The sequence below is a fragment of the Electrophorus electricus genome, chromosome 13 (assembly GCF_013358815.1).
Source record: "Electrophorus electricus isolate fEleEle1 chromosome 13, fEleEle1.pri, whole genome shotgun sequence".
In the NCBI taxonomy this organism is placed as follows: Eukaryota; Metazoa; Chordata; class Actinopteri; order Gymnotiformes; family Gymnotidae; genus Electrophorus; species Electrophorus electricus.
Genome location: NC_049547.1, coordinates 9,551,346 through 9,579,022, shown reverse-complemented (window position 1 = coordinate 9,579,022; position 27,677 = coordinate 9,551,346). Strand labels below are relative to the sequence as shown.

General features: G+C 46.6%; 1 protein-coding gene across 1 annotated transcript; it reads right to left on the bottom strand.

Moving 5' to 3' along the window:
* Positions 1 to 10,809: 10,809 nt before the first annotated feature.
* Positions 10,810 to 27,329, bottom strand: tonsl (tonsoku-like, DNA repair protein). The gene is made up of 28 exons (XM_035533083.1): positions 27,077 to 27,329; positions 26,594 to 26,689; positions 26,312 to 26,454; positions 26,031 to 26,214; positions 25,673 to 25,802; positions 24,294 to 24,465; positions 24,061 to 24,175; positions 23,795 to 23,940; positions 23,450 to 23,602; positions 23,054 to 23,179; positions 22,652 to 22,850; positions 22,490 to 22,545; positions 22,144 to 22,233; positions 21,987 to 22,059; positions 21,702 to 21,865; positions 17,960 to 18,089; positions 17,592 to 17,809; positions 16,894 to 17,365; positions 16,301 to 16,491; positions 16,122 to 16,216; positions 15,865 to 16,021; positions 15,382 to 15,460; positions 14,935 to 15,242; positions 14,268 to 14,439; positions 12,585 to 12,760; positions 12,271 to 12,344; positions 11,379 to 11,512; positions 10,810 to 11,244 (listed from the first exon to the last, which is right to left on the bottom strand). The coding sequence occupies exons 1-28, from the start codon at positions 27,099 to 27,101 to the stop codon at positions 11,057 to 11,059; spliced, it is 4,266 nt and encodes a 1,421-aa protein (XP_035388976.1). The 5' UTR covers positions 27,102 to 27,329; the 3' UTR covers positions 10,810 to 11,056.
* Between the last annotated feature and the right edge of the window lie 348 nt (positions 27,330 to 27,677).

Here is a 27,677-nt window from a genome sequence, read left to right as displayed (position 1 = left end):
CCTACTTTGTAGTTCTATCTAGAGTGATTGGTAACACTCACCATATTTGTTTCCGTGCCAAGCTGTCTTTTGAGTGTTTTTATGATCCATTTACATGCCCAGCAAGCTCCTGGAAGCTTTACCTCGGGTGTCAGCAAGTCCGTCTGATCGAGGGAACCACGAGAACTGACCAAAATGTCCTAAACAATAAGACAACAGCTATCACCACTAATAATAAGTTACATAAGGCAGCTCCATTTGTATTTTCCAACAGAAACTGAATTCATGTGGAGGCCTCTGTGGCCCAGAGTGTGCTTAACTTGCATAGAATATATTGTACTGAAACATAGTTCATCTTATGGGAATATTGATTCATTGACAGTCATGCTGTCTATAATAAACAATCTGGGATAAAGGGAGGGGTAGATTAAGGTAATAAGACACACACCAAATTCTCATTGAGGTCGTCATCGGCAAAGTCAGCTTTCAGATATTCCAGGTGCATCGCCCAGGCTGAGGAGCAAAGAAAGGTAAACACAACAGGTAAAGTGTGGTGGGTTACAAAGCTGCTTCTCCCGTGCAGGACTGGGGTTCAGTCCTTTTCTGGGCAAGTGCTCTTTGCTATACCATTATGAATTCATCAGCAAGACACCTAACACTACACCTGCCTACCTATGTAACACAATTGTAGGTCTTTCTAAATATGCCAAATGCATCAAAAATGTAAGATTAAACACATTTTAGCACTAATCATTTCTAAAGTCATATGATGTTCTTGATTTTCTTTAGTAAAATGTTCAGATAACCACAGCTTACAACAGGTGCGATTAATGCAGGTCTTACCTGAGCTCATGAGTATAAGAGCAATGAAGATGTTTTGAAGCATACTGGCTGACAGAAATGAAAAAGATCTGTGAATTCTTGAGCGGTCACTAAAATTATCTTCTTTACCATCTCTTGATCATCTTAAATAGCCCTCTCAACCTCTTCATCTGCATATGCCTCAATTCACACAAGAAGTGGGTTTGTCTGCTTTGAAACACCTCTACCACTAGTAATTGTCTTGAGCTCCAATGTTGTGGATTATAATCACATATCTATATGTGTATGTGTAGATGTGTAAAATTTGACAAGAAAGATCACCACCATCACAGTACAGAGCAGCATGCACAGTATTCACAGGCCCAGGTAGATTAACTGTGAGCAAGTGCCGTCAGTTAATGTCAACAAGCTAAAGTTAGTACGTTCCATTAGCACTATAACATTATTAAATCTTTACCTGCATATACTCCACACTAATATGTCAAGTATCTGCAATTTAGGAAAGCTACTATGACATTTGTGGTTAAATTTCATACAAGTGAATTACAGAATTACAGAATATGACTATGATTTATTTACATTTACATTTACATTTACGACATTTAGCAGACGCTCTTATCCAGAGCGACTTACAAAGTGATTTGTCATTTACTCATAGAATATATCCTAGTACAGTACAGTAGGTTAGAATTAAACATACCAATGAACTAGAATACTGTAGAATACAGGGATGAATGCTGATACCTAGAAGTGCAAAATACATAAGGTCTATCTTAAACAATGATAAATGCTATAAACAATAAGTGCTAGAGTTTGTTAAACAACATAAACAATACCCTACAATAAGTACTAAATTAGTCAGTCAATATGGGAGCAGTGTCAGTTGCCCTTTAAATATTCTGCAAATAGACGGGTCTTCAGTCTGCGTTTGAAGACTGCAAGGGACTCTGCTGTCCGGACAGCAAGTGGGAAATCGTTCCACCATCTTGGAGCCAGGACAGAAAATAGTCTCGATGCTTGTCGTCCATGAGACCTGAAGCATGGTATGAAGCTGAGCCGTACTTGAGGTTTGAAGTACTCGAGGTACGGATCGGGCTTTGACCACTGACCTCATGTATGAAGGGGTTGGTCCACTTTTGGTTTTGTAGGCAAACATCAAGGTTTTAAATCTGATGCGTGCAGCTACAGGGAGCCAATGAAGGGAGCGCAGCAGTGGAGTAACGTGTGAACATGACACGTAACCTAGCTGACATTGGCCGGCACAATTCAAATATGACCTAGCCAAAATATATTGCTCAAACTGATACACATGAAAAGTATGTAGAAATACGCAGAACTGTTTTATTATGTGCATCAGTTCATAAATGCAGCCTGAGCTGAAGTAAGTAGATTTGGCATGTTTGTCTTCTGCAGATAGCACCACCTTCTTTTCTGCCGGGCATGACAGACTTGAAATAACACGAAGTGTCCTCATCAGTGCACTAGTTATTTCAGCAAACTTAGAGCAGCATCTGGGTTCTATTACGTATACTGGAATATGTTGTTTTGGCAGTGTGAACGTACTAACCAATCAGTCATACTACAAAATAGCAAAGTATAGTAAGGAAGTACTCAATTTTGAACCAGATGATAGTCTTACCACAGATATAAGTCCTTTGAAACATAGTCATTGTTCCGAACTATGACATTGTTCTGAACCCTTTTTCAGATTTCTCCTGCACACAGAAAATGCTCTCCCGCTAGGCCTAGCAAAGAGAATGCTTAACCCTTACACCCTGCACAGAAAAGGCTTGCCCCTTACGTTGTGCAAAGAAAATGCTCGTCCCCTATGCCTTGCACCAACTTCCAATGGGCAATTCTAACCATTTTCAAAGTCTAATCCAGCACCAAAGGAAAGTAAAGCACTCCTGTCAGAATCAATGAAGCTGGTAAAGTTTTTTATCATCACAATATCATCCTTTCATATTTAAGGCCATTTTCACACTTGCACCATTTTGAGCTTTGAGACCTGGTTTCTTTTGCATATGAGATCATTTCTACTGTCAGCAAACCTCAAGGCTTTCAATTTACAGTAACAATCTTCATGGGTAAAAACACAAAAAACAATGTATATCTAAAGCAAAATCTGTATGAATGAGTTTAAAACCATTTTGATATTTTATGTCAGTAGATCAAAAGCAAAACTGGCAACCAGTAAAAGTGTATAACTCAAGATCAAAGACAATAAAGAAGGAATATTCTTGCAGTTCCGCCAACATTTTTATGTCAATTACGTCATGAATGCCTCCCATCCGCTGCAGGAAAATGTAACAGGCCCAAATAACAGCATCATGAAAAGTGACCATTAAATACCACCCATAATTCAATGTTGCACAGATGTGGCCTGAGTTATAAAGTAGCAAATTATACTGCTACAAATTACTACTAATATTTATCAGTATTTTTTTTTTTACCAATGGCAAGCATTCATATTGTTTAGAGTTTGGTTTGGAATTTTACTGGAATTAGGGTTTTATAAGATTCTGCTCAATGGCTCCTTATCCTGTCTAGAGTAAATGCAAGAACATTGGTTCTTGAAATATCACTTGACAGAAATATTGGCTGCTTTTCATCAGCTCTACAAGCAGTGCAATAAATCTATTGTTTGTGATGTCCAGCATGTGTCCAGCTACACACACACACACACACTCACACACAGTATGCAAATCACACCAACGGCAACTTCCTTCTTGTGTTCCTCTATTGGCAATATGAGCATCTATCTTTGACGTTGTCATTGGGAAGAAAGTTTGAGGCACAGACAACCACACTTAATGCTAAATCCGTTTATTAGAGCAAAACCACTGCCTTTGTTAATATAACATAATGCAAATATTTCTAGCTTAAAGATTCGTTTGTTTTTGCATGCAGTAGTGCACTCTTTTGGAGCTTCAAAGCCAGATTTGTGGAAAGGTTTAGGTGAATTCCGTGAATTCCAGTTTTAACCTGTAATATATGAAGAAAATTTAAAATTAGTAACTGGTTGAATATTTATAAACTATTCTATGTTTTTTTGTACCTTATTAGCAAATGCCAATATTAGCACAGGCAACTGCTGGGGTATCGTGGGTAGAAAGTTCCTCAGTTAAAACATCCATGTATTTGGAAACCAGTGGCTTACACAGAAACCTCAGGAAGCCAATTTGATCACAGACTGCATTCAGTGCCATTTTAATGGCATCCTGTTATAAAGTGAAAATTACACAAGCATATTTTCATGATACGGTTGGCTTTATCCAAAGCAACTTACAATTATGATTGAACACATCTTGAGCAATTGAGGGTTAAGGGTCTTGATAATGGGTCCCAACAGTGGCAGGGCTTGAACGGGCAACTATTTAGAAGTTGAGTTCCAATTAGAAGTTGAGTTCCTTAACCACTGAGCTGCTGGTCAGTGTTACAGAGTTCCCTCAATTTTTAATTTGTAGTTCTAGTGAGAGTGTGATAGTTGACACTCACCGCAGGTGCGTTCGGACCAAGCTGCATTTGAATTGTTTTTATGAGCCATTTACACGCCCAGCAAACCCCTGGAAACTTCACCGCAGGTGTCAGCAAGACCGTCTGATCGAGGGAACCATGAGAACTGATCAAAAAGTCCTAAGAAATAAGATAAGACAACAGCTATCACAACTGAAAATAAGTTACATAAGACAGCTCCATTTGTGTTTTGCAACAGAAACTGTTGGAAATAAATTCAGTATTGGGGCCTCTGTGGCCCTGAGTGTACTTAACTGCATATATTGTACAGAAACATAGTTAATCTTATGTGTATATTGATTAACTGACAATCCCGCTGCCTATAAGAAAGAATCTGGGAAAAGGGAGGGGTGGATGGGGTGATGACAGACACACTTCACAGATAGACATGATCGTTCTTTTCTTTCGATACTTATTTAGCTTTTTATTGTTTATACTGGCGCTATTATAGTGTCCATTGTCGGCCAGAGGAGGACGGGTCCCCCTCTCTGAGGCTTTGTTCCTCTCAGTTTCTTCCTCATGCCATAGGTAGTGTTTCCTTGCCATGTTACATTGGGCGCCGACATGTATAAAACTACTTGTGACAACAGCTGTTGTAAAAAGTGCTATATAAAAAACAATTGACTGTGATTTTGACACACCAAATTCTCATGGAGGTCGTCCTCGGCAAAGTCAGCTTTCAGATATTCCAGGTGCATCGCCCAGGCTGAGGAGCAAAGAAAGGTAAACACAATAGGTAAAGTGTGATGGGTTACAAAGCTGCTTCTCCCATGGAGCACTGGGGTTCAGTCTCTCTCTGGTTAAGTGCTCTCTGCTATAGCAATATGAGTCCATAAAGAGGACACCTAACAGTATGGTCGTCTACCTCTGTAACACAATTGTAAGTTGTTTTGGATAAGAGCATCTGCTCTATGCATCAAAACTGTTACATTAAACAGATTTTAGCACTAATAATTTGCCCTAGATTCTGTTTAGTAAAATAAAAGGATAACCAAGAATTGTGAGAGTAATGCAGATCTTAACTGATTTCATGAGTATAAGAGCAATGAGGATGTTTTGAAGCATGTTGGTTGACAGAAATGGAAAAGATCTGTGAATTCTTGAGAGGTCACTAAAATGATCTTTTTCACCATCTGTTGGGCATTTTTAAACAGTTCTCTCGACCTCTTCATCTGCATAAGTCCCACTTCACAGAAGAAGTGGGTTTGTTAACTCAGGAACATGAGCTACAGTGTTGCGGTTTAACATAACACATGTATATGCACATATGTAAATGTGTAAAACTTGACAGGAAACATCACCACCACTAAAACAGAGTAGTATGCACAGTACAGACCCATGTGGATTAACTGTGGTTTTTTTTGCTTTTGTGCTGATTCACAATGTGAAACGCACTGCAGAACCTGTTAACAGTGCTGTGTTTAAGTACACACTTGCAGCATATAGTGCTGGATTTAGGAAAAGTGTGCATGCTTTCATTAAAGTCCTAAGGGTGTGGATCAGAATTTTCACTATCTGAGGCATCTGCTGTTAGCTGTGGATCCTGTGCTGTTTTTTCTTTTGAACCAAAAGAGGAGCTCTAGACTAGATCTGGTACAAACAAACATGGAGACGGCTCAGTGCCACATGTATAAATAAATATCAATTCACATAACATGTCAAATAAATTTTACATAAAGCTAGTTTGATAGGAAGTTGCCAATTATTTAATTTTTAAGTTAAATATGTTTTGTTTAGTACAAGAAGAAATCCAAAGTTTGGACTTTCCCTAAAGTATTAGTGGCCTTCTTAAGGCTGTTGCCCTGACTGACATATCACAGAGAATGGTTTACACAGCACACTCACACCACAAACATGACAGGAATATGACTAATCTAGATCTCTGACCCCGCACACATGGACTCCAGTTTAATGGACTTTGGACATGCACTACTTGGACACACCTCAATCATTGAATTAAGGTGTTTCATGCAGTCCCATTGCCACAGGTGTATAAAATCAAGCACCTAGCCCTGCAGTCTACCTTTACAAACATTTGTGAAAGAATGGGTTATTCTAAAGAGCTCCCTGAATTCAAGCATTGTATTGTAATAGGATGCCATCACTGCAACAAAACAGTTTGTGAAGTTTCTTCACTCCTAGATATTCCACGATCAGCTGAGTGGTATTATTAAAAAGCAGTAGCATTTGGGAACCACAGCAACTCAGCTATAGTAGCAGACCACGTGAAGTTACAGAGCAGGGTTGTCAAGTGTGAGGCGCATAGTGTGTAAAAGTCGCCAACGCTGCTTCCAAACCTCCTATGTCACTAACATCACAAAAAGTCTGCACTGGGAGCTCCACAGCATGGGTTTCCATGGACAAGCAGCTGCATACAAGCCTTACATCAACAAGCACAATGCCAAGAGTTGGAAGGAGTGGTGTATAACATGCCACCACTGGACTCCAGAGCAGTGGAAACTTGTCGGTGGAGTGACAAATCACTCTTCCCCATCTGGCAGTCTGATGGAGGAGTCTGGGTTTGGCACGTGTTCTCTGGCCCTTTTCTCTTCCAACATAACTGTGATCCGGTCCATAAAGGCATGGTTGGGTGAGTTTGGTGTGGAGGAACGTGACTGAGCCTCACAGACATTGCAAACCAGGTCCCCCATATTAATGCCTATGGATTTAGGATGGGTGGCCAAAAGCTCCCGTAGGTGTAATGTGTAAGTGCGCCAGGACTCTTATCCATATAGTGCATATACTGTGACAATCCCCCAGTTGTGCTCATCAGGTGAATACTTTAAGACCACAGGAATGCAAGCGTATATAGCTGAACCTCTAAGGTGAAGATCTGAGTGACTAACGCAGGGGAGGTTGAGAGTGATCACACACACGACGTGACAACGCCTCGGATGTGAGCGTGACCAGGGATGCCGTAATCAGAACAGACTGGATAGACTTAATGAATAATAAGTTTAATAATATACTACAAGAGAAGAAACAAACAGAAGGCTAACTAGTAACAGGATGAAGGTGAATACTGGGAGACTTGGAAAACTAAACACTCAGGAATAACTGACAATGAAAAAACCAAGACGAGCAGGGAAGGGAAATAATAAGGAATGGGAATACACAGAATCCGGCTACTTTAACTAGGCAGACAATAACCAAGACAAAAGCACACATAACTGTGCTAAAAGGAAGCCCAGGCAACACTTGTGTATAAGAACATGAGAAAGATGCCTAGACAAAAGAAAAACAACAGAGGAACAGCTGACGAGGATAGAACACAGAAAACCACCAGCAAACAAGAAAAGGGAGAACAACGTATACGGGAATACAGATAGAAAGTAAAACAGACAGGACAACACCTGACAAGGAATGGGAACGGAATAAGACTGGCAAAACTGAACAGGGAGAGGGTAACTTAACCTGGAGGTTATAGATATACGCAGCACTACAACGACCTGCAACCACAAGAAGGAGGAACAAGCTTTAAATAGAAACACTAATGAATGACAAACAAGGAACAGCTGGAGCTGAATGGGAGGAGACAGGGAACCATGGAAACAGATGACAGCAGTAAAATCAGGAAGTGCTTATGTAGCCAGGGAAACGGGGACACTCATTCCATCAAAAATGTGGTTATGTTTTTCTCTGATCTGGATGTAATGCAATGTGCGTAGGTCTAACACTACAAATCACAACACACAATGTGTATTGGTCTGACACTGCAAATTACCATGTACACACTGAGTTGCCAGTTTTTTACACAAACACTCCAACCTTCACACAAACATTCCAGGTCATATGACAGGTGATTGTGGTCTGCAGTATTAATCAGATGTTTGAATATCAGATAGAGTTCAGCTGATACTCTAGATCACAACTAGATACTAGATAGGCATGACATTGTATTTGAATTAAGGGAACAGCCCTTTCCTACATTAGATCTCACTGACCATTATCAGTGTGTAAACATAGATGGTGATTTAGCATATACCAAGTTTAGCTTTGGTTTCCCACAAGGCTCTGTTCTAGAGTCCCTGCTTTTTTATCCATAAACATTGTGCAAGTTTCCACTGGTATGCTGATGACACAAAGTTAAATGTTTCAACCAAACAAAATGATAAATATCAGCTTAATATTACTGAAGAATGTGTAAAGGATATCCGGCACTGGATGTTGGGAAGCTTTCTCTTCTTGACAAAACAGAAGTGCTTTTATTAGGCCCACAGGCCTATTGTTACATTCATGTAATAAACTTTGACGGTCTCTCAGTTACATTATGTGTATCGTTCAAAGATCTTGTTTGAAGCTCATATAAATATTTCTAGGATTGCCTTTTTTCAAATCCTAAACATTGAAAAGATTAAAAATATAATAATATAATGCAGAAAAGCTGTTCCATGTGTCTATCGTTTCTAGATTGGACTGCTTTAATGCTTTACTATCCGGTTGTACCACTAAGTGCACAAACAAGCTCCAGTTAGTTAAAATGCAGCAGCCTGAGTTCTTACTAGAACTAGAAAGTTGCCCCAGTGTCTTAGCAAACTATTGCTCTATGTTGAGCCACCATGTCTGCTTCGAAAAAAGATGCACTCTTTATTAGTACCTAGAATAAGGATATTACCTCAGGGGGCAGAGATTTTCCTGCAAAGCTCCTAAGTTTGTGAAGTTGTGATGCTGTCACTTCACCTTATTTGTCACACAAGTCTGTTGGGAAGCAGTAGGGTGCTGATGTTACAGGGCGCCCCCATGTCTGTGTTATCTTGAGGTTCTGTCCTTTTAGCTGTGCTGCCATAGCTCGCTGGACTCCACCCTTAAATGCCTGTATTTTATATACTGAAGTATTTGAACATGTCTGATAAGTCTTGTCTTCTTTATGCCAAGGTACATCTAGTCCCATTGTCATGCTGCTGCAGAATCTCAACCCATTTCTCCTGCAAATGCACTCAGTCTAACTACACAGTAGATCGAAAGCAAAACTGGCAACCAGTCAATTTGTATAACTCAAGATCAAAGACAATAAGGAAGGAATATTCTTGCAATTCCACCAACATTTTTATGTCAGTTACATCATGAACACCCCCCATCTGCTTCATGAATATGTAACAGGCCCAAATAACAGCAGCATTATATACGACCCATAATTCAATGTTACACAGATGTGGACTGAATTCTAATGTAGCAAATGATACTGTTATACATTACTATTAATCTTTATCATTATTTTTTTAACAACAACAACAACTCAAAATTTACAAAAAAACATTTCTGACATTCAAAAAAAAGTGCCTTCTATTCATGGAGTTTCTTAATCTGTTGACAATCATCTTTTTGTACAGCAGCAACCACAGCCTCCCAGTCACTGTTCAGAGAGTGTACTGTTTTCCTTCACCGTAAATCTCCAGTTTAAGAAGGGCCCACAATTTCTCAATAGGGTTTAGGTCGGGTGAAGAATGGAGCCATGTCATTGTTCATTCATCTTTAAGGCCTTTACTGGCCAGCCAGGCAGTGGAGTACTTTGATGCATGCAATGCATGCACTATCCTGCACAAAAATCTTGGTCTTCTTGGAAGAGGCAGACTTTTTCCTGCACCACTGCTTGATGAAAGTGTCTTCTAAAAACTGGCAGTAAGTGGGAGTTGATTTTGAGTCCATCTTCAAAGGTCTAAGCCCATAGCAGTACCCCACCTCCACCTTGATGGCATCTGAGTTGAAGTGGAGCTCTGTGTCCGTTACTGATCCAGCCACAGGCCCATCCATCTGGTCCGTCAAGAGTCACTCTCATCAGTCCATAAAACCTTTGAAAAGTCTGTCTTCAGATGTTTCTTGGCCCAGTCTTGACATTTCACCTGATGTGTCTTGTTCAGAGGTGGTTGGGATTTAGCCCTCCTTATCTTGGCCTGAGTACTGAACACCTTGCACTTCATGGCACTCCAGGTAAGTTGCAGTTCTAGAATATGATGGCACTGGAGGATAACGTGTTCCTGGTTGCTTCACATTTGATTCTTCTCAAATCTTTGGCAGTTAATTTACATTTTTTTCTCTCAACACATTTCTTGCGACCCTGTTGACTATTTGCAACAAAATGTTTTGATGGTTCTGTGATCATGCCCCAATCTCTTAGCAGTTTTAAGACTGCTGTATCCCTCTGAAAGACCTTTTGCATTTTTTGACTTTTCGGGGTCACATCTTTTTTGGCTCATTTTACCTGAGGAAACACCCTATAGGCAGTACCTAATAATTATGCACACCTTGATATAGGGTGTTGATCTTAGCCCACACCCTCCCTCATTACACAAATACACAGCACCTGATATGCTTAAATCCAATAAGCATTCAAGTTTCCAGAGATTCGAGTTGGGAAATGTGCATAAAAATGATATGGTCAAAATACTCTCTTGCCTAATAATTGCACACACAGTGTAAAATTCGGCTCATGGGCTTCCTATCCTATCTAGAGGAAATGCAAGAACAAAGAAATATCACATGGCAGAAATATTGGCTGCTTTTCATCAGTACAAGCAAGGCAGAGAATTTATTGTTTCTGAAGTTCAGCATGTATCCAGTAACAACCACAAAACTCAACAACAAAGAAGTACATTACAACAATGATATACAATGATGAGCCTTCATACATAAAATAGGAAAATGGCCAAAGCAGAAACCACAGTTCATCCAGGATGGCCTAGATTTGGGTCAGTTCAGTTCTTCAGTCCTAGAGCAACTAAAAGGCAGTTTTAGGTGTGGGTCACTGAGGTGCAGGGGCTGTGATGAGCAGACATTTAGAACTGCGGGACAGGGCATGTCCTGACCAGCTGCGCTGCAGAATCTCCTTATCCAGCTTGTTGAGTCTCTGACAACACAGCTGCAGATCTTGCACACGCTCAGAGAGACCATCCAAATACACAGAGTCCCATGGCCCACACACCTGACAGCCTGAGAGAAGCAGATTCACGAGACAACATATTTAATCAGACAGAGATGCAAAAACACACAACTACACAAAAATGGATGCACATGGATATATGATACTTTAGCTTGGACTGAAAACCCAGTGCCATACAGCATACCTTGGATGTTAAGATGGGTCAAAGGTCTCTTAGCCTCACCGAGAGCGCTGAGGAGGCTGTAGAGGCCTTCTGATGTCACAGAGGGATTAGCAGACAGATCCAGAGACACCAGTGATGGGCAAATAGGTAGGCACCTAAAAACCATCCACTGACCATTACTGATGGCATGCACACTATATTGTAACTGAATATAACGTTCCTGTGAAAACGTGCACCCCCTACGCCCTGCACAGGAAACGCTTGTTCCCTACGCCCTGCACCAGATCCCAACGACCAATTGCCACCAATTTCACAGTCTGAACCAGCACCAAAGGAAAATAATGCAGTCCTGTCAGCATCAATGAACTTGATAAAGTGGATCATGGGTTTAATCATCAGATCATCCTTTCATGATACCCCCACTGTTTCATATTTAAGGGCATTTTCACACTTGAGCCATTTCCTTTTGCATGTGAGACTATTTCCACTGACAGCAAACCTTAATGCATGCCATTCAGAGCCACGATCTTCATGGATATCAATTTTGTTTTTGTTTTTTTAAATAGCTGCATGTTTGAGTCTTATTGCTTTTAAAACCATTTTGGTATTTTATCAGTTACATCATGAATGCCCCCCATCCATTTCATGAAAATGTAACAGGCGCAAAAAACAGCAGCATGAAAAGTGATCATGTTACACTGATGTGGTCTGAACTTTAAAGGAACTGTTGTATGAACAAGAAGTGGTCTGAGACCTCATCACTGCTAAAGAGGAACAGAAAAACTGAGTGAGTCCTGTTTAAAAATGTACATACACAGGGAAAATAAGAGCCGCAGCTGGTTCACTTTAACAGAACTGAGTATGGTTCTTTTTTTCCCAAGAACTATATGTGAAAAAACCCCTAAGGCTTTACCTGGCAAGAGAGCGCACACTCTGATCAGTCAAGCCATTCGCAGCCAGGCTTAGGTGTGTGAGGACACAGTCACCCTAGAAAACACCCAACCATCCATAGAGTTTAGAAAAAGTTGAATTATTTGGTTGTCTTTTGTCTTTTTATTACAGTCAGACCAACAAATAAATGAGGAAACTCGAAAACAGACAAATGACTCATTTATATACTTTAACTGTTGCATATTCAAATTCAATTTTGACCCGAAATCTACAAATCTCTGGTCTCGGTTTCCGTGCATGCTATAGTTATGTGTTTACGTGCACGCGTGTGTGTACCTGTGTTAGGAGTTTGGTAAGGAGGTCCAGAGCAGGCTGCTCTGAGGGTCCTTTACATACTGCATTAAGCTCCAGGTGTGTGAGGTACTGCAGTGGTAATGTTTTCAACACCAGCTCAAACCCTGTGGAGCCCAGTGCATTGTGGGACAAACACACTGACCTCAACGACCCTGGACCTGCAGTGAGAGAAGTGGGATCAGAATTCATACACTGAATATCATATCATAATCAAGATCACAGTGAATGAACACCATTAGAGACACCTAAGAGGCCTCAACGATTGGAGCTTATCTGTTTGGAGATTAGATATATGATCCCCAAAGTACAGCAAAAAATCAGGTGAGCAAGGATCATGGATCAGCTTCAGTGTGAATCCACATTAGAATGGGAACATCACGTGACCTGAGCTGCCTCATGTGAGGCATGGTCACTGGTACTCAACTCCCTGGGGCCAGTATTTCAAAAATGGTTAACCTTGTGCAATGGTGTCACGTTTACAGAAAATGATGTGATCAAGGAAAAACATCCAGTGAAAGGGGATCCTGTGGATGTAACCAACGTAACGAAAGCGGTCAGAGAAGGATGTCAAGAATCAATCTGACAAAAAGGTGGTGCACAGCCAAGCAAAGTGCAAGCGAACACAACGCTGGTGCTCCAACAAACACATCCGAATGCACAACTCCTCAGCATGACCAGTTACACTGCTATTGTTCTCCAATGGAAACAAATGCAAAATTCCAGTGGGCAAAAGAGTGCAAAAATATGTTGGTGACCTAGGCCAGATGGAATACTTTTATTTGTCATATATACACATGCACGTGTACAGTACAATTAAATTCTTTTCCTGCCCATCCGGGTCAGAGCGCAGGGTCAGCCACTGTACGGCAAAGCTGGACCGAAGAGGATTAAGGGCCTTGCTTAAGGGCCCAACAGTGGCTGCAGGTTTCTGTTGCACCATGCAGATGGGAGGGTCAAAATTTGGCACAAGCAACACGAGTCGATCAGCCATTCCTGTCAGGGGTCAACGGTTCAGGCTAGTGGAGGTGTGGGGAAAGCTTTCTCAGCATACCCTGGGTCTTCTGATACCTGTTTGGACAGATATTTGGACAGTAGGACTTACTTACTGAAGCATTGTGGCCGACCAAGTTCATCCCTGAAAGGGCACTTTTAGCAGGACAACGCGCCATGCCACAAGGGTGGTATAGTCATGGACTGGCTCTAGGATCATGACAGCGTGCTTTCCTCGCTTCCCTGGCCTTCATAGTGCCCGGATCTCAATCCTATAGAGCATCTCCAGAACGAGGTAGAACGGGCTGTTCAGAAGATGTCTCGACCTCCATCTAATTTGCGGCAACTGCGAGAAACTACCCTATCTGCATGGGACAAAGATCCCTGCAGTGCGATTACAATGCCTATTGGAATATATGCCATGACAACTTGCTGAGGTTCTGAAGGCCAAAGGAGGTCCAACGAGAGAGAGAGTGTCAAAATTGTAGTAAAGTACATAGAGTTTTCAGAGAAACCAGTGGTTAACTGGTAACCCCATGGAAAGAATGTTATGATTTAAACATCTACTTTTTCCCATATATAACTGGCTCCTCCTACTAATTCAGAAGAACTTGCACAGCTGATGAAGGGCGTCTGTCCAAAACGTTCTGCTACTGTATTACCTCCCTCTATTACCTGTAAGAGCGCTGGCCAGCAGGAGGCGATGTTGCTGCAGGAAGCGGGCTGTGAGCCCACATGCTTGCAGAGACAGAGTGGCCAGCACTGGGCAGGCTGAAAGAAGACAGGTCAGAGCATGAGACCAGCCATCTCCAAGAGGATTCATGCTCATGTTGAGCTCCTCCAGACACTGGAAAAGAGACAGACACAGAGACACCCATGAACATGAAAAAGTTTAAATTGAGCAAAACCAGAAAGTAAAAGGAAGCTGCTAAGGGAAAGATGTCGTCATGTTCAACACACGAATCTGAATACATCAAATGTCAACCAACTCGAGCCAAAAGGCAAAACTCTTCTACCATTTCATTCCTCTTAAGGGCACTGCCAGGGATTAGATGCACTTAAATACTGAGATATTGTGAATGTTTCCTGTGGGTGCCAACATTCTTTCCCATGAGACCAGATATCTTAACACCTCATTCCCTCTAGGGCCATTCTAAGCTTTAAAAACCAGCAGCATCTGGCTATGTTTTCCAAAAGACTTTACTAAGTTAGTTATCTCCACTCCAGTTTTTACAACGATTCGGATGATCACATAGCTGTCCTAATAGCCATAATATAGGGCAGTGTGGTAAGAAGAAACACAATCAATCAGAAAAATCAACATTTGAATCGATTCAAGTACCGGAAAAGGTGGCTGACTGCTGCCCTCTAAGCTGTTAGATGCCTTCTTGAGGCCCTCTCCTGTTATCAGATTGGTTGAGATATCAAGAAGCCGTAGGCGGGGCATGGTGGTTGCTGCAGAGATGAGCTCGGGTAGCAAATCGTCATTGAGGCGGTTGGCAGAGATGCGGAGCTCCGTAAGGCTGTCTTGAAGTTTGAGGGCACGCAGAAGAGGAGCCAGACATGCTGGAGGCAGACTGAGACCACATACACACACAGACGGAGAGCCGTCCTGCACCTCACACAGGCGCAACACACGCATGTTCTGCTCTGGAACGTCAGCGCGTGCGCCCACACCCACACCCACACACACAGTATATATGTGCATGTATTGTAAAAACAGAGACAAGACGATGGTATTAGCTGGAGACCCTACCCCACAGCTAGAGCCTTACAGGTAGACACTCACCTACAGCTAAACTCTTACAGGCTTTTTTGTAGCGCTCGGACAGTGGAGGGAGATCCCAAGAAGACACCTCCGCTAGAACCTGTAGCCAGACGATTCACATAAGTCTCCCTTACCACCAGGCAAGACAACAACTGCACCAATTTACCAGCAATCAGTATCCCCTGACAATCAAAAAACTGTGCAGAGACCCAAGATGATGCTGCCATTGATGACTGAGAAAGGCTCTATAAGAAATCCACTTTAGATTGGAGTTCTCCTAAAACTAATAGTTACATTTCTCGAAGTGAAGTAAGTGTAGGGGCAAATATTAATCTGAATTTGTTCTGGCAATAATCAAAATAGTGACAAGAAAATATTTTTAGCTGATCTTCATGGCCAATAAGGAATGTTTCAATGAGCAACAAAGAATGTCTTTACACCTGGACATTATAATTAATACAACTTCTAAAGCTGTTCTTGCTGTAAATGTCTGTGTATTGCAACCTCCTCATTGGTGTGTAGCACGGCCAGCAGGAGGTCCGAAGGTGAGAGAAGAGCGCCCTCTTTCTGCAGGGAGAGGTGTGGCAGCAGCCCACACGTCTGATAATAACGCTGAGCAGCTTGCTCACACAGCCAGGACACTGTGCAGGAGTCTGCCTCACTGAGAGCACAGCATAACAGTTACATGCACAGTCAATCAGTTAAAAATCAATAAATAACCCTCGCATGCTTGCAAATGAAAATATACTGGTAATTCAAACCTGTGTGGAACAGGAATCAGGAAGACATTGTTCTGAACTCTGACCCTCATCCTGATTGGTGCAGGCATAGGAGCTGGTGTAGTGTGAGGGGCAGCCTGTGACAACAGTACAAACCAAAAATAAATATAATGAAATAAACCCTTTACCGCTGAACAGTGGCTGGTCGGAGGAAATCTCACCGCTGCCCGAGAACTGCGGGGTTGAGCATGAACGGCCTGAGGAGGGTCATCTTCAGACGTTACACTGGGGCTTGGTGACCTGTTGACCTCTCTCCTGCCCAGCATCACCATGCCAGGCAGCTGAATCATTTTCACCTGTCGCATCTTACTGCTCTTCTTTAGAGAGTGCCCCCTGCTGGACGAGGAATGATCTGCAGGGACACACAACTCTTAAAACCAAACAAATTTTCATTTTGCAGCAATGAGTCAGTTCAAAGTGCGCCGTTCCAAACAATTCTTTCCCTTTTGGTTTGAGCTATAGAGAAACCAGAAATGACAGAAGGATCTCTGGTGGCCTCTTTGATGCCCCCTTCCCCTTAGTGTTTACAGTGTGGAAACAGCGCTGCAATGTCTGTCTCCACCTAGCGTCATTATCAGAAGTCTCAACCTTCCACTGGGTAGGAGAGAAAAACATGCTAGAAGTTTTAGAGGTCAGAGGTCAGCAGTAGGTGCTCCAATTCAGTCAAGCGAAAAAACAAAACAAAACAAAATCCTTTAAGCACTCGACAAAATAACTACAATGAATGCATTCCTATCGTGTCGATATTACACACCTTTAGCGGAGGGTTCAGCTGATCCAGACACTCGGACGTGACTCTTAGAGGCTGTTCCCCTCTCCAGTCCCCACCCCTGCTCAGTGCTCACTTTCCTTTTCTTTTTTGGCTGAGCAATCCACAAATCATCTTCCAGCCAATCATCTGCTACATATTCCTGTTCAGGAACCAGAGCTGACACATGACTGGACAACACTTCTGGTGTGCTCTTGAGGACTGGCTCTGACAGGGTCTGAGTGAGAAGGCGTGTTTTTGCACTGCCCAAATTTTGCATGGCCTTTTGGTACTCCTCTGTGCCCGAGACCGCCTGAGGGTGTAGTGCAGTCTCTCTGCCCACGGGGGGAGTGGGCATCTCCTGATTAGTGCACACTTTCTGTGGGGAATGCGGGCCTTCTGGAAAACGCAGTCTTGGCCGCACGGGTCGCAGCGGGCTGATGGAACAGTCGGAGTGCTCAGAGGAGCTACTGTCGTCCTGAGAGAGGTGGATTGGGAACCAGGAAAAAAACAAAACAAAACCAAAACACACATTAAAATAAAACTTTCAAATAAACAGAAATGGGTGGATATGAACCTGGATAACATCAGCACCAATCTGACTTCATGAGCTAGTCTGAGCACACACAAAAGCACTAAATCCCATTCAAACCAATGCGTGCCAGCAGTATTAGTAAATGAGCATTCCCTAGGTTCAGCCCCACCCTAAAAAGAACATCTTGCTCGGTCCCCCTGGGTTGGAGGCGTGGCCCCGTGGATCGTCTGCCCCTGGGGGGCGTTCTGGCCTCTGGGTGGGTGTATATAGTTGGCAGAGCATGCTGGGTGGTGGGACTGGGCTCGTCCTGCTGCAGCATCTGCTCCGAAAACTCAGCGTCAAACAGCTGGCTGTCCTGGAGAGGCCCTGGAGTCACAGGAACTGCCGCTACAGTACAAGTACACACACACACACACACACACACACACACACACACACACAGAGAGAGAGAGAGAGAGAGAGAGAGAGAGAGAGAGAGAACGTTATGCTTTCCTCTTGAACACTCGAGCCCCATTTCTGTCATCACTGGTTTCTCACCTGTAACTCCTTCTGCCAGCGCCCTCTGCAGGAGCTTCTCCGTCTCTGTGCACTTTTGCATGGTTTCCCGGTCCAGCTCCTTCCTGTATGTCCCCAGCCACTGTCTCAGGGTGTCCAGAGGCTTTTGTCCCTGAAACACACACACACACACACAAGGAAGGTGGGTCAGTGTTGCAGGTGCGCGTTCTCTGGTGGGGACAGTGAGGTGGGTCAGTGTTGCAGGTGCGCGTTCTCTGGTGGGGACAGTGAGGTGGGTCAGTGTTGCAGGTGCGCGTTCTCTGGTGGGGACAGTGAGGTGGGTCAGTGTTGCAGGTGCGCGTTCTCTGGTGGGGACAGTGAGGTGGGTCAGTGTTGCAGGTGCGCGTTCTCTGGTGGGGACAGTGAGGTGGGTCAGTGTTGCAGGTGCGCGTTCTCTGGTGGGGACAGTGAGGTGGGTCAGTGTTGCAGGTGCGCGTTCTCTGGTGGGGACAGTGAGGTGGGTCAGTGTTGCAGGTGCGCGTTCTCTGGTGGGGACAGTGAGGTGGGTCAGTGTTGCAGGTGCGCGTTCTCTGGTGGGGACAGTGAGGTGGGTCAGTGTTGCAGGTGCGCGTTCTCTGGTGGGGACAGTGAGGTGGGTCAGTGTTGCAGGTGCGCGTTCTCTGGTGGGGACAGTGAGGTGGGTCAGTGTTGCAGGTGCGCGTTCTCTGGTGGGGACAGTGAGGTGGGTCAGTGTTGCAGGTGCGCGTTCTCTGGTGGGGACAGTGAGGTGGGTCAGTGTTGCAGGTGCGCGTTCTCTGGTGGGGACAGTGAGGTGGGTCAGTGTTGCAGGTGCGCGTTCTCTGGTGGGGACAGTGAGGTGGGTCAGTGTTGCAGGTGCGCGTTCTCTGGTGGGGACAGTGAGGTGGGTCAGTGTTGCAGGTGCGCGTTCTCTGGTGGGGACAGTGAGGTGGGTCAGTGTTGCAGGTGCGCGTTCTCTGGTGGGGACAGTGAGGTGGGTCAGTGTTGCAGGTGCGTGTTCTCTCATGGGGACAGTGAGGTGGGTCAGTGTTGCAGGTGCGTGTTCTCTCATGGGGACAGTGAGGTGGGTCAGTGTTGCAGGTGCGCGTTCTCTGGTGGGGACAGTGAGGTGGGTCAGTGTTGCAGGTGCGCGTTCTCTGGTGGGGACAGTGAGGTGGGTCAGTGTTGCAGGTGCGCGTTCTCTGGTGGGGACAGTGAGGTGGGTCAGTGTTGCAGGTGCGCGTTCTCTGGTGGGGACAGTGAGGTGGGTCAGTGTTGCAGGTGCGCGTTCTCTGGTGGGGACAGTGAGGTGGGTCAGTGTTGCAGGTGCGCGTTCTCTGGTGGGGACAGTGAGGTGGGTCAGTGTTGCAGGTGCGCGTTCTCTGGTGGGGACAGTGAGGTGGGTCAGTGTTGCAGGTGCGCGTTCTCTGGTGGGGACAGTGAGGTGGGTCAGTGTTGCAGGTGCGCGTTCTCTGGTGGGGACAGTGAGGTGGGTCAGTGTTGCAGGTGCGCGTTCTCTGGTGGGGACAGTGAGGTGGGTCAGTGTTGCAGGTGCGCGTTCTCTGGTGGGGACAGTGAGGTGGGTCAGTGTTGCAGGTGCGCGTTCTCTGGTGGGGACAGTGAGGTGGGTCAGTGTTGCAGGTGCGCGTTCTCTCGTGGGGACAGTGAGGTGGGTCAGTGTTGCAGGTGCGCGTTCTCTGGTGGGGACAGTGAGGTGGGTCAGTGTTGCAGGTGCGCGTTCTCTGGTGGGGACAGTGAGGTGGGTCAGTGTTGCAGGTGCGCGTTCTCTGGTGGGGACAGTGAGGTGGGTCAGTGTTGCAGGTGCGCGTTCTCTGGTGGGGACAGTGAGGTGGGTCAGTGTTGCAGGTGCGCGTTCTCTGGTGGGGACAGTGAGGTGGGTCAGTGTTGCAGGTGCGCGTTCTCTGGTGGGGACAGTGAGGTGGGTCAGTGTTGCAGGTGCGCGTTCTCTGGTGGGGACAGTGAGGTGGGTCAGTGTTGCAGGTGCGCGTTCTCTGGTGGGGACAGTGAGGTGGGTCAGTGTTGCAGGTGCGCGTTCTCTGGTGGGGACAGTGAGGTGGGTCAGTGTTGCAGGTGCGCGTTCTCTGGTGGGGACAGTGAGGTGGGTCAGTGTTGCAGGTGCGCGTTCTCTGGTGGGGACAGTGAGGTGGGTCAGTGTTGCAGGTGCGCGTTCTCTGGTGGGGACAGTGAGGTGGGTCAGTGTTGCAGGTGCGCGTTCTCTGGTGGGGACAGTGAGGTGGGTCAGTGTTGCAGGTGCGCGTTCTCTGGTGGGGACAGTGAGGTGGGTCAGTGTTGCAGGTGCGCGTTCTCTGGTGGGGACAGTGAGGTGGGTCAGTGTTGCAGGTGCGCGTTCTCTGGTGGGGACAGTGAGGTGGGTCAGTGTTGCAGGTGCGCGTTCTCTGGTGGGGACAGTGAGGTGGGTCAGTGTTGCAGGTGCGCGTTCTCTGGTGGGGACAGTGAGGTGGGTCAGTGTTGCAGGTGCGCGTTCTCTGGTGGGGACAGTGAGGTGGGTCAGTGTTGCAGGTGCGCGTTCTCTGGTGGGGACAGTGAGGTGGGTCAGTGTTGCAGGTGCGCGTTCTCTGGTGGGGACAGTGAGGTGGGTCAGTGTTGCAGGTGCGCGTTCTCTGGTGGGGACAGTGAGGTGGGTCAGTGTTGCAGGTGCGCGTTCTCTGGTGGGGACAGTGAGGTGGGTCAGTGTTGCAGGTGCGTGTTCTCTCGTGGGGACAGTGAGGTGGGTCAGTGTTGCAGGTGCGCGTTCTCTGGTGGGGACAGTGAGGTGGGTCAGTGTTGCAGGTGCGTGTTCTCTCGTGGGGACAGTGAGGTGGGTCAGTGTTGCAGGTGCGTGTTCTCTGGTGGGGACAGTGAGGTGGGTCAGTGTTGCAGGTGCGTGTTCTCTGGTGGGGACAGTGAGGTGGGTCAGTGTTGCAGGTGCGTGTTCTCTGGTGGGGACAGTGAGGTGGGTCAGTGTTGCAGGTGCGTGTTCTCTGGTGGGGACAGTGAGGTGGGTCAGTGTTGCAGGTGCGTGTTCTCTGGTGGGGACAGTGAGGTGGGTCAGTGTTGCAGGTGCGTGTTCTCTGGTGGGGACAGTGAGGTGGGTCAGTGTTGCAGGTGCGCGTTCTCTGGTGGGGACAGTGAGGTGGGTCAGTGTTGCAGGTGCGTGTTCTCTGGTGGGGACAGTGAGGTGGGTCAGTGTTGCAGGTGCGCGTTCTCTGGTGGGGACAGTGAGGTGGGTCAGTGTTGCAGGTGCGTGTTCTCTGGTGGGGACAGTGAGGTGGGTCAGTGTTGCAGGTGCGTGTTCTCTGGTGGGGACAGTGAGGTGGGTCAGTGTTGCAGGTGCGTGTTCTCTGGTGGGGACAGTGAGGTGGGTCAGTGTTGCAGGTGCGCGTTCTCTGGTGGGGACAGTGAGGTGGGTCAGTGTTGCAGGTGCGCGTTCTCTGGTGGGGACAGTGAGGTGGGTCAGTGTTGCAGGTGCGTGTTCTCTGGTGGGGACAGTGAGGTGGGTCAGTGTTGCAGGTGCGCGTTCTCTGGTGGGGACAGTGAGGTGGGTCAGTGTTGCAGGTGCGTGTTCTCTGGTGGGGACAGTGAGGTGGGTCAGTGTTGCAGGTGCGTGTTCTCTGGTGGGGACAGTGAGGTGGGTCAGTGTTGCAGGTGCGCGTTCTCTGGTGGGGACAGTGAGGTGGGTCAGTGTTGCAGGTGCGCGTTCTCTGGTGGGGACAGTGAGGTGGGTCAGTGCAGGTGTGTGTCGTACTTTGTTATTTCGAACACTGACTGAAGCCCCTCTTTGCACCAGCAGCTCTGCCACCTGGAAATGACCGCAGCTGAGGGCATCATGAAGAGGCGTGACCCCATCGCAGTGCGCGCCCCCAGAATCATTCATATTTGCCCCGCTGTCCAGCAGCAAGGCTACGATCTCTTAACACACAGACACACACAACACAGGTCAGCTATGTAGCTCCAGGAGAGAACTACAGCCTTTAGTAAACAAGTGGGTTTGTTTGGGAGTTGCTCTTTCTGCCGGAGGCGTGTTGAGTACCGAGGTGGCCATGGTTGCAGGCCTCGTGCAGTGGGGTCCAGCCGCAGTGATCTCTGGGGTTGAGGGGATGACCCTGCAGGACAAACACAGCAGCCATTACACACACACACACAAACACACACACACTAGGGGCCCGTGTGCAGTCACATCAACTCACCTGCTCCACCAGGTACTGGACCTGTTTCAGATTTCCATCGATGCAGGCTCGATGGAGCGCCGTCTCTCCCTTCTCGTTCCGCCGGTTCCACTGAGCGCAAGCACAAACACACGGTACGAATGACCAGTTAGAGTGACCTAGCTTGCTAATGGTGACAGCTAGTTAGTGACAACTAGTTACATTATTAATGATAGTTATTTAGCTACAGTTAGTTTGTTAGTGATTTTGTGGTAGAAATATAGAAAAGCAGAAACACAAAAGACATGGATAAGAAAAAATACAAACGAGCATAAAATAACGAAGACAAAGACTCGGAAGAGGTGGATTAAAGATCAAAAAATCTTACCCTGCCAGCTTTCTTCCTGCCAGTAACGAGTTTATCGTAACCCTCCAGGTCATCATCTACTCAGAGAACAGAGAAGAGAGTGTGAGCCAACACAGGGAGGGAGTCACCACCAGTCTCTAGCCCATATTCCTGAATACGGCCACTCTCCATGTGCGTGCTGACCGGAATCTGAGAGCTGTATGTCACTGTCCAGAGGTTCACTGTTCTGAAGTGCTTCATCTCCCTCCTCTTCCTCGCTGTCATCCAGTGTCGGGCCCTCTGCTTCACACAGCTCCTGAAGGCGGGCCTGTGTGACATCGGCATTTGCAGATTTGCCCCGCCTCTGGGCCTGCAACCATGCCCTCAGTACACGCCTCTGCAGCTAAGAGCATGCAGCATGCAACCACAGAGAAATGATTTCAGTAAAGACTGAGCAGGCTGGTGATGCCTTATTTAGAATGGGGTGTGTGTGTTTGAATGAAGTGTGAGTATAGGTAAGAGGGGCTGTGGGTGTGTGTGTGTAAGAGGCTGACCTGCAGTTTAATCAGCTGTGTGTGTGTGTGTGTGTGTGTAAGAGAGGCTGACCTGCGGCTTGCTCTGAGCTGCTCTCTCAGCACAGCGCAGGGCAGCAGTGTAACTGGCTTCAACTTCTTCCAGGGTCTCACCATCCTCCTCTTGACAGCCTGCGATGTTCAGCCATGTCTCACATTCCTGACAGATGCACACACGAACGCGCAGAGGCAAACACACACGCGCACACAGAGAACACGAGAGCGCTGAAGCTTGACTGAAGCCTTGGTGATGTTTGCTTATCCCCTCAGCCTTTTAAGTGGCAGACCCTGGAGCATGCAGTGTCTGTGCTAAAAACATCACAGCAAACTCCCTGGTGTTTAAGTGGGTGAGGGTGTGTTCGTATGACTGTGCATGTGTGAGCACGTAAGCCTGGGTGTGTGTGTATATAAGCGTGCGTGTGTGTGACACCTCTTTGGCATTTCCCTGTCTCAGCTGTAGCTCGTGTCTGTAGTGCTCCACAGCTCTCTGGTGCTGACGCAGGTCTGTGTGAGTAGCTGCCAGCGACACATGGATCACAGCCTGCTCTCTCGCAGGCTTCCCTAACGCCTCTGCGCATGACAACTACACACACACACACACACACACACACACACACACACACACACACACAAATATTGAGTCAGTGAGTCAAACAAACATATCCAAAAACACCAGGCAAATGGAACCAAACCGTGCTAATAGTATTTGGGAAGCTCAGAGGAATGTGCTGTGTGTGAACGGAGTACAACTCCTGTAGAGCTAGCAGGCCCTTACCTGGGTGTGGTACGCAGCCAGAGCTCTGCTATAGCAGCCCACCTTGCAGTACAGGTCTCCCAGCTCCTCCGACAGACCCAGGGTCTCCTGAGATACCTTATTATTTAGGGCTAAAATAGCCTCCTCTAGGTGACAGCCACGGATCGCTATGGAAACAGTGTCAGCAAAGCCAAGAAGCTGATGCATCAGACAGCATTTGGACTGGCCAGAGCTGCAGTTGTACTTACTGAACCCCCCCCCCCCGTTAAGGGTCAGCCTCCCCTCACCGTATCTCAGGTCCCTCTTCACTGCCTCTCTCTCTGCAGGCTGTTGAGAGCCCAGGAGGAAGGCCTTCTTCAGAGAGCGCCGTGCCGCTAGGAAATCCCCTATGCTGAGCAGAACCTACACACACACACACACACACAGCAGAACGTGTGTAAAGGCATTCAACACATCCACAGGCCTGAGACACAGTCTGGGACAACCCAGCAAGCTGTGTGTCATGGTCACTGGTGCTCACCTTGCCAATGGTATAGAAACATTCACTCTCGCTGAACTTCTCACTCATCTTCCGTGCACACTCTTTGCTTTTCTCAAAGCAGCGAATGGCCAGGGAGCTCTGCCCGTTTCGGAAGTGGATACTACCCAGGTTGAAGTTGGCACGGTAGAGATCCTCCAAGAGGTTGTTCTTCCTAATACAGGGAAAGAACTGATTTAAATCATTGTGGAACAGTATCAAGAACACCATAAGAAGACCACACAGTGTACAGGGCCAGGGTCTCCACGGGCACTAAGAGCTGGGTGTAGAGGACCAGGGTCTCCACAGGCACTAAGGGCAGGTTGTAGAGGCCCAGGGTCTCCACAGGCACTAAGGGCAGGTTGTAGAGGCCCAGGGTCTCCACAGGCACTAAGGGCAGGTTGTAGAGGCCCAGGGTCTCCACAGGCACTAAGGGCAGGGTGTAGAGGACCAGGGTCTCCACAGGCAGTAAGGGCAGGGTGTAGAGGACCAGGGTCTCCACAGGCAGTAAGGGCAGGTTGTAGAGGACCAGGGTCTCCACAGGCAGTAAGGGCAGGGTGTAGAGGACCAGGGTCTCCACAGGCAGTAAGGGCAGGGTGTAGAGGACCAGGGTCTCCACAGGCAGTAAGGGCAGGGTGTAGAGGACCAGGGTCTCCACAGGCACTAAGGGCAGGTTGTAGAGGCCCAGGGTCTCCACAGGCACTAAGGGCAGGTTGTAGAGGACCAGGGTCTCCACAGGCAGTAAGGGCAGGTTGTAGAGGACCAGGGTCTCCACAGGCAGTAAGGGCAGGGTGTAGAGGACCAGGGTCTCCACAGGCAGTAAGGGCAGGGTGTAGAGGACCAGGGTCTCCACAGGCACTAAGGGCAGGGTGTAGAGGACCAGGGTCTCCACAGGCACTAAGGGCAGGTTGTAGAGGACCAGGGTCTCCACAGGCACTAAGGGCAGGTTGTAGAGGACCAGGGTCTCCACAGGCAGTAAGGGCAGGGTGTAGAGGACCAGGGTCTCCACAGGCAGTAAGGGCAGGTTGTAGAGGACCAGGGTCTCCACAGGCAGTAAGGGCAGGTTGTAGAGGACCAGGGTCTCCACAGGCACTAAGGGCAGGGTGTAGAGGACCAGGGTCTCCACAGGCACTAAGGGCAGGTTGTAGAGGACCAGGGTCTCCACAGGCACTAAGGGCAGGTTGTAGAGGACCAGGGTCTCCACAGGCAGTAAGGGCAGGGTGTAGAGGACCAGGGTCTCCACAGGCAGTAAGGGCAGGTTGTAGAGGACCAGGGTCTCCACAGGCAGTAAGGGCAGGTTGTAGAGGACCAGGGTCTCCACAGGCACTAAGGGCAGGGTGTAGAGGATGAGGTTCCACAGGTATTTAGGGGGAGGCGCTCACTGTGAGATATAGATGCTTTGGCGGATGAAGTCACTGCAGCGCTGAGGGTCTTTCAGGCCATCACACACAAAGCCCAGATTTAGCAACAAACGCGCTCGCATCTCACTCCGCTCATGCACCGACACCGTCCCTGCAACACACAAACACGCATACATTAGTGCCAAACTGCCTCATTTAAACTACTTGTGTGCATAACTACACACACGGAGGCTAGCGGGTATACACAGAAAAGCTATTATTAACACACACTTCTTTTGGTTGAGAAAAGAAATGGGTTTCTGGGTTTTGGGACTACACTCTATAATACTAAATCACCTAAAACAAGTCCCCTAATCAACCAGTTATTGCGTTACAACACCTTCCAGGCGTTCATCCACTATGGCTAGGCTCCTCTTGAAAGCATCCTCTGCATGCTTCAGGCTGTCCTGTGATTGGTCAGAGTCATGGAGGAAGAGATAGGTCCGGCCAATGGTGGCCAGAGCTCTTTGCTCTTCTGCCGCATCATCCACAGAGCGCGCTAGGTTCAGATGTCTTCTCTGGTGCTGGAAGAGAGAACGTTAGCATGCCTGTGAAACCACAGATAAACTCAAAGAATGAAATAAATCAACAAGGCCAGATCTTAAGAGAAGTTTTGCTTACCCTGAGAGCAGCTTCGATATTTCCGAGTTCTGCGTAACACTCCCCAATCTTCCGATTGGCTACAGCGCAACCGATGACATCCCGCAAGACCTCCGACAGCGCCAACTCCTGACGATGCTCCTCAATGGCGCCTCTGTAATCACCTAAAGAACAAGAAGGAATGACAGACTAAACATATAAAAGGCATCAAGTCACTTAACACACAGCTAGCTAAATATGAGAAACGACGCGTACACTTTTCTATATTTTGACGCCTGTATATTCATCCTTAGACTTTCTTACCATTCCTGGCTAAAACCTCTCCGAGCTGATTGCAGAGACTGGCTTCCTCCTTCAGATTCTTGCTGCTTTGAGCTTTGATTTTGGCTTTCATAAGTTCTGTAGCGTTGGAAAAAAACAGAGATGAAGTAATATGATTGACCATTAGCCAAGTCTTCGAAATGAGCTAACGGCAGATCATGTCTAATCTGACAACAAGTACACTCGACATCTAGCTAGCTATTTAAATAGGTTACACCCTTACAAAACTATGTAAGTTTTGTAAACTAATCTATGATACCCGACCCCTCGAAACCATGTTAGCTGCCGTTAATCTAACCTACGTTAATAATTGACCTTAGCCAAGTGATTAACTCAACAGCAAGCTATGATCCTGGAATAAAGTGTGAAATCGCGTTTTTTATACCCAAAAGCTTAAACAATAAAAAAGCGTCTTGATCTTTAAAGACCACTACGGACTGTATTGCTAGCTGTCCATCTACTTACGCTTGATTTCTTTTGCAGCACTCATTGTCCTGTTGCCGAGTAATACTGAGATCAGTGGAAAGGCAACATGAAAACAGTAGCTAACATGTTAAAACACGACACACTCGATCCCGAAATTTCTGTCCAGTTTCAGTTCATTAGCAGCTCCAATTATGACCGCGATCGTTTGTTTTAAGGTATGGTACTACTTAATGTGGAGTTTACGCTAGTCTGCTAACTATATTAGCTAGCCACGTCCGATTCCGTTCACAACGCCGCGCCAAGTCCCTTCGTCTGATGATTGGCTAAAGGTAGCACAATGTTCCCAGAATGCTCCTCTTCAAGGTGGCTGAACTAAGCGGACATATTGCAAAGGTCAATTTCAGGTTTTTACAGTAGTGCTGCATTACTCCTCATTTAAACAAATATTCACCTTCATCTTCTGATACAAAAATTAGTGTAAGAACGTATCTGGATGATTGTAATTATCATTAAGGCCTTTTCCTTAAGGATATCATTATGCAGGAAACAGGCATACATAAGATGAGATCGTGTGAAATGTATAAGGTAAAGCTGGGTGCAGGCATGCTATAAGCAGAAAACATTTATGTTAATGTATCAA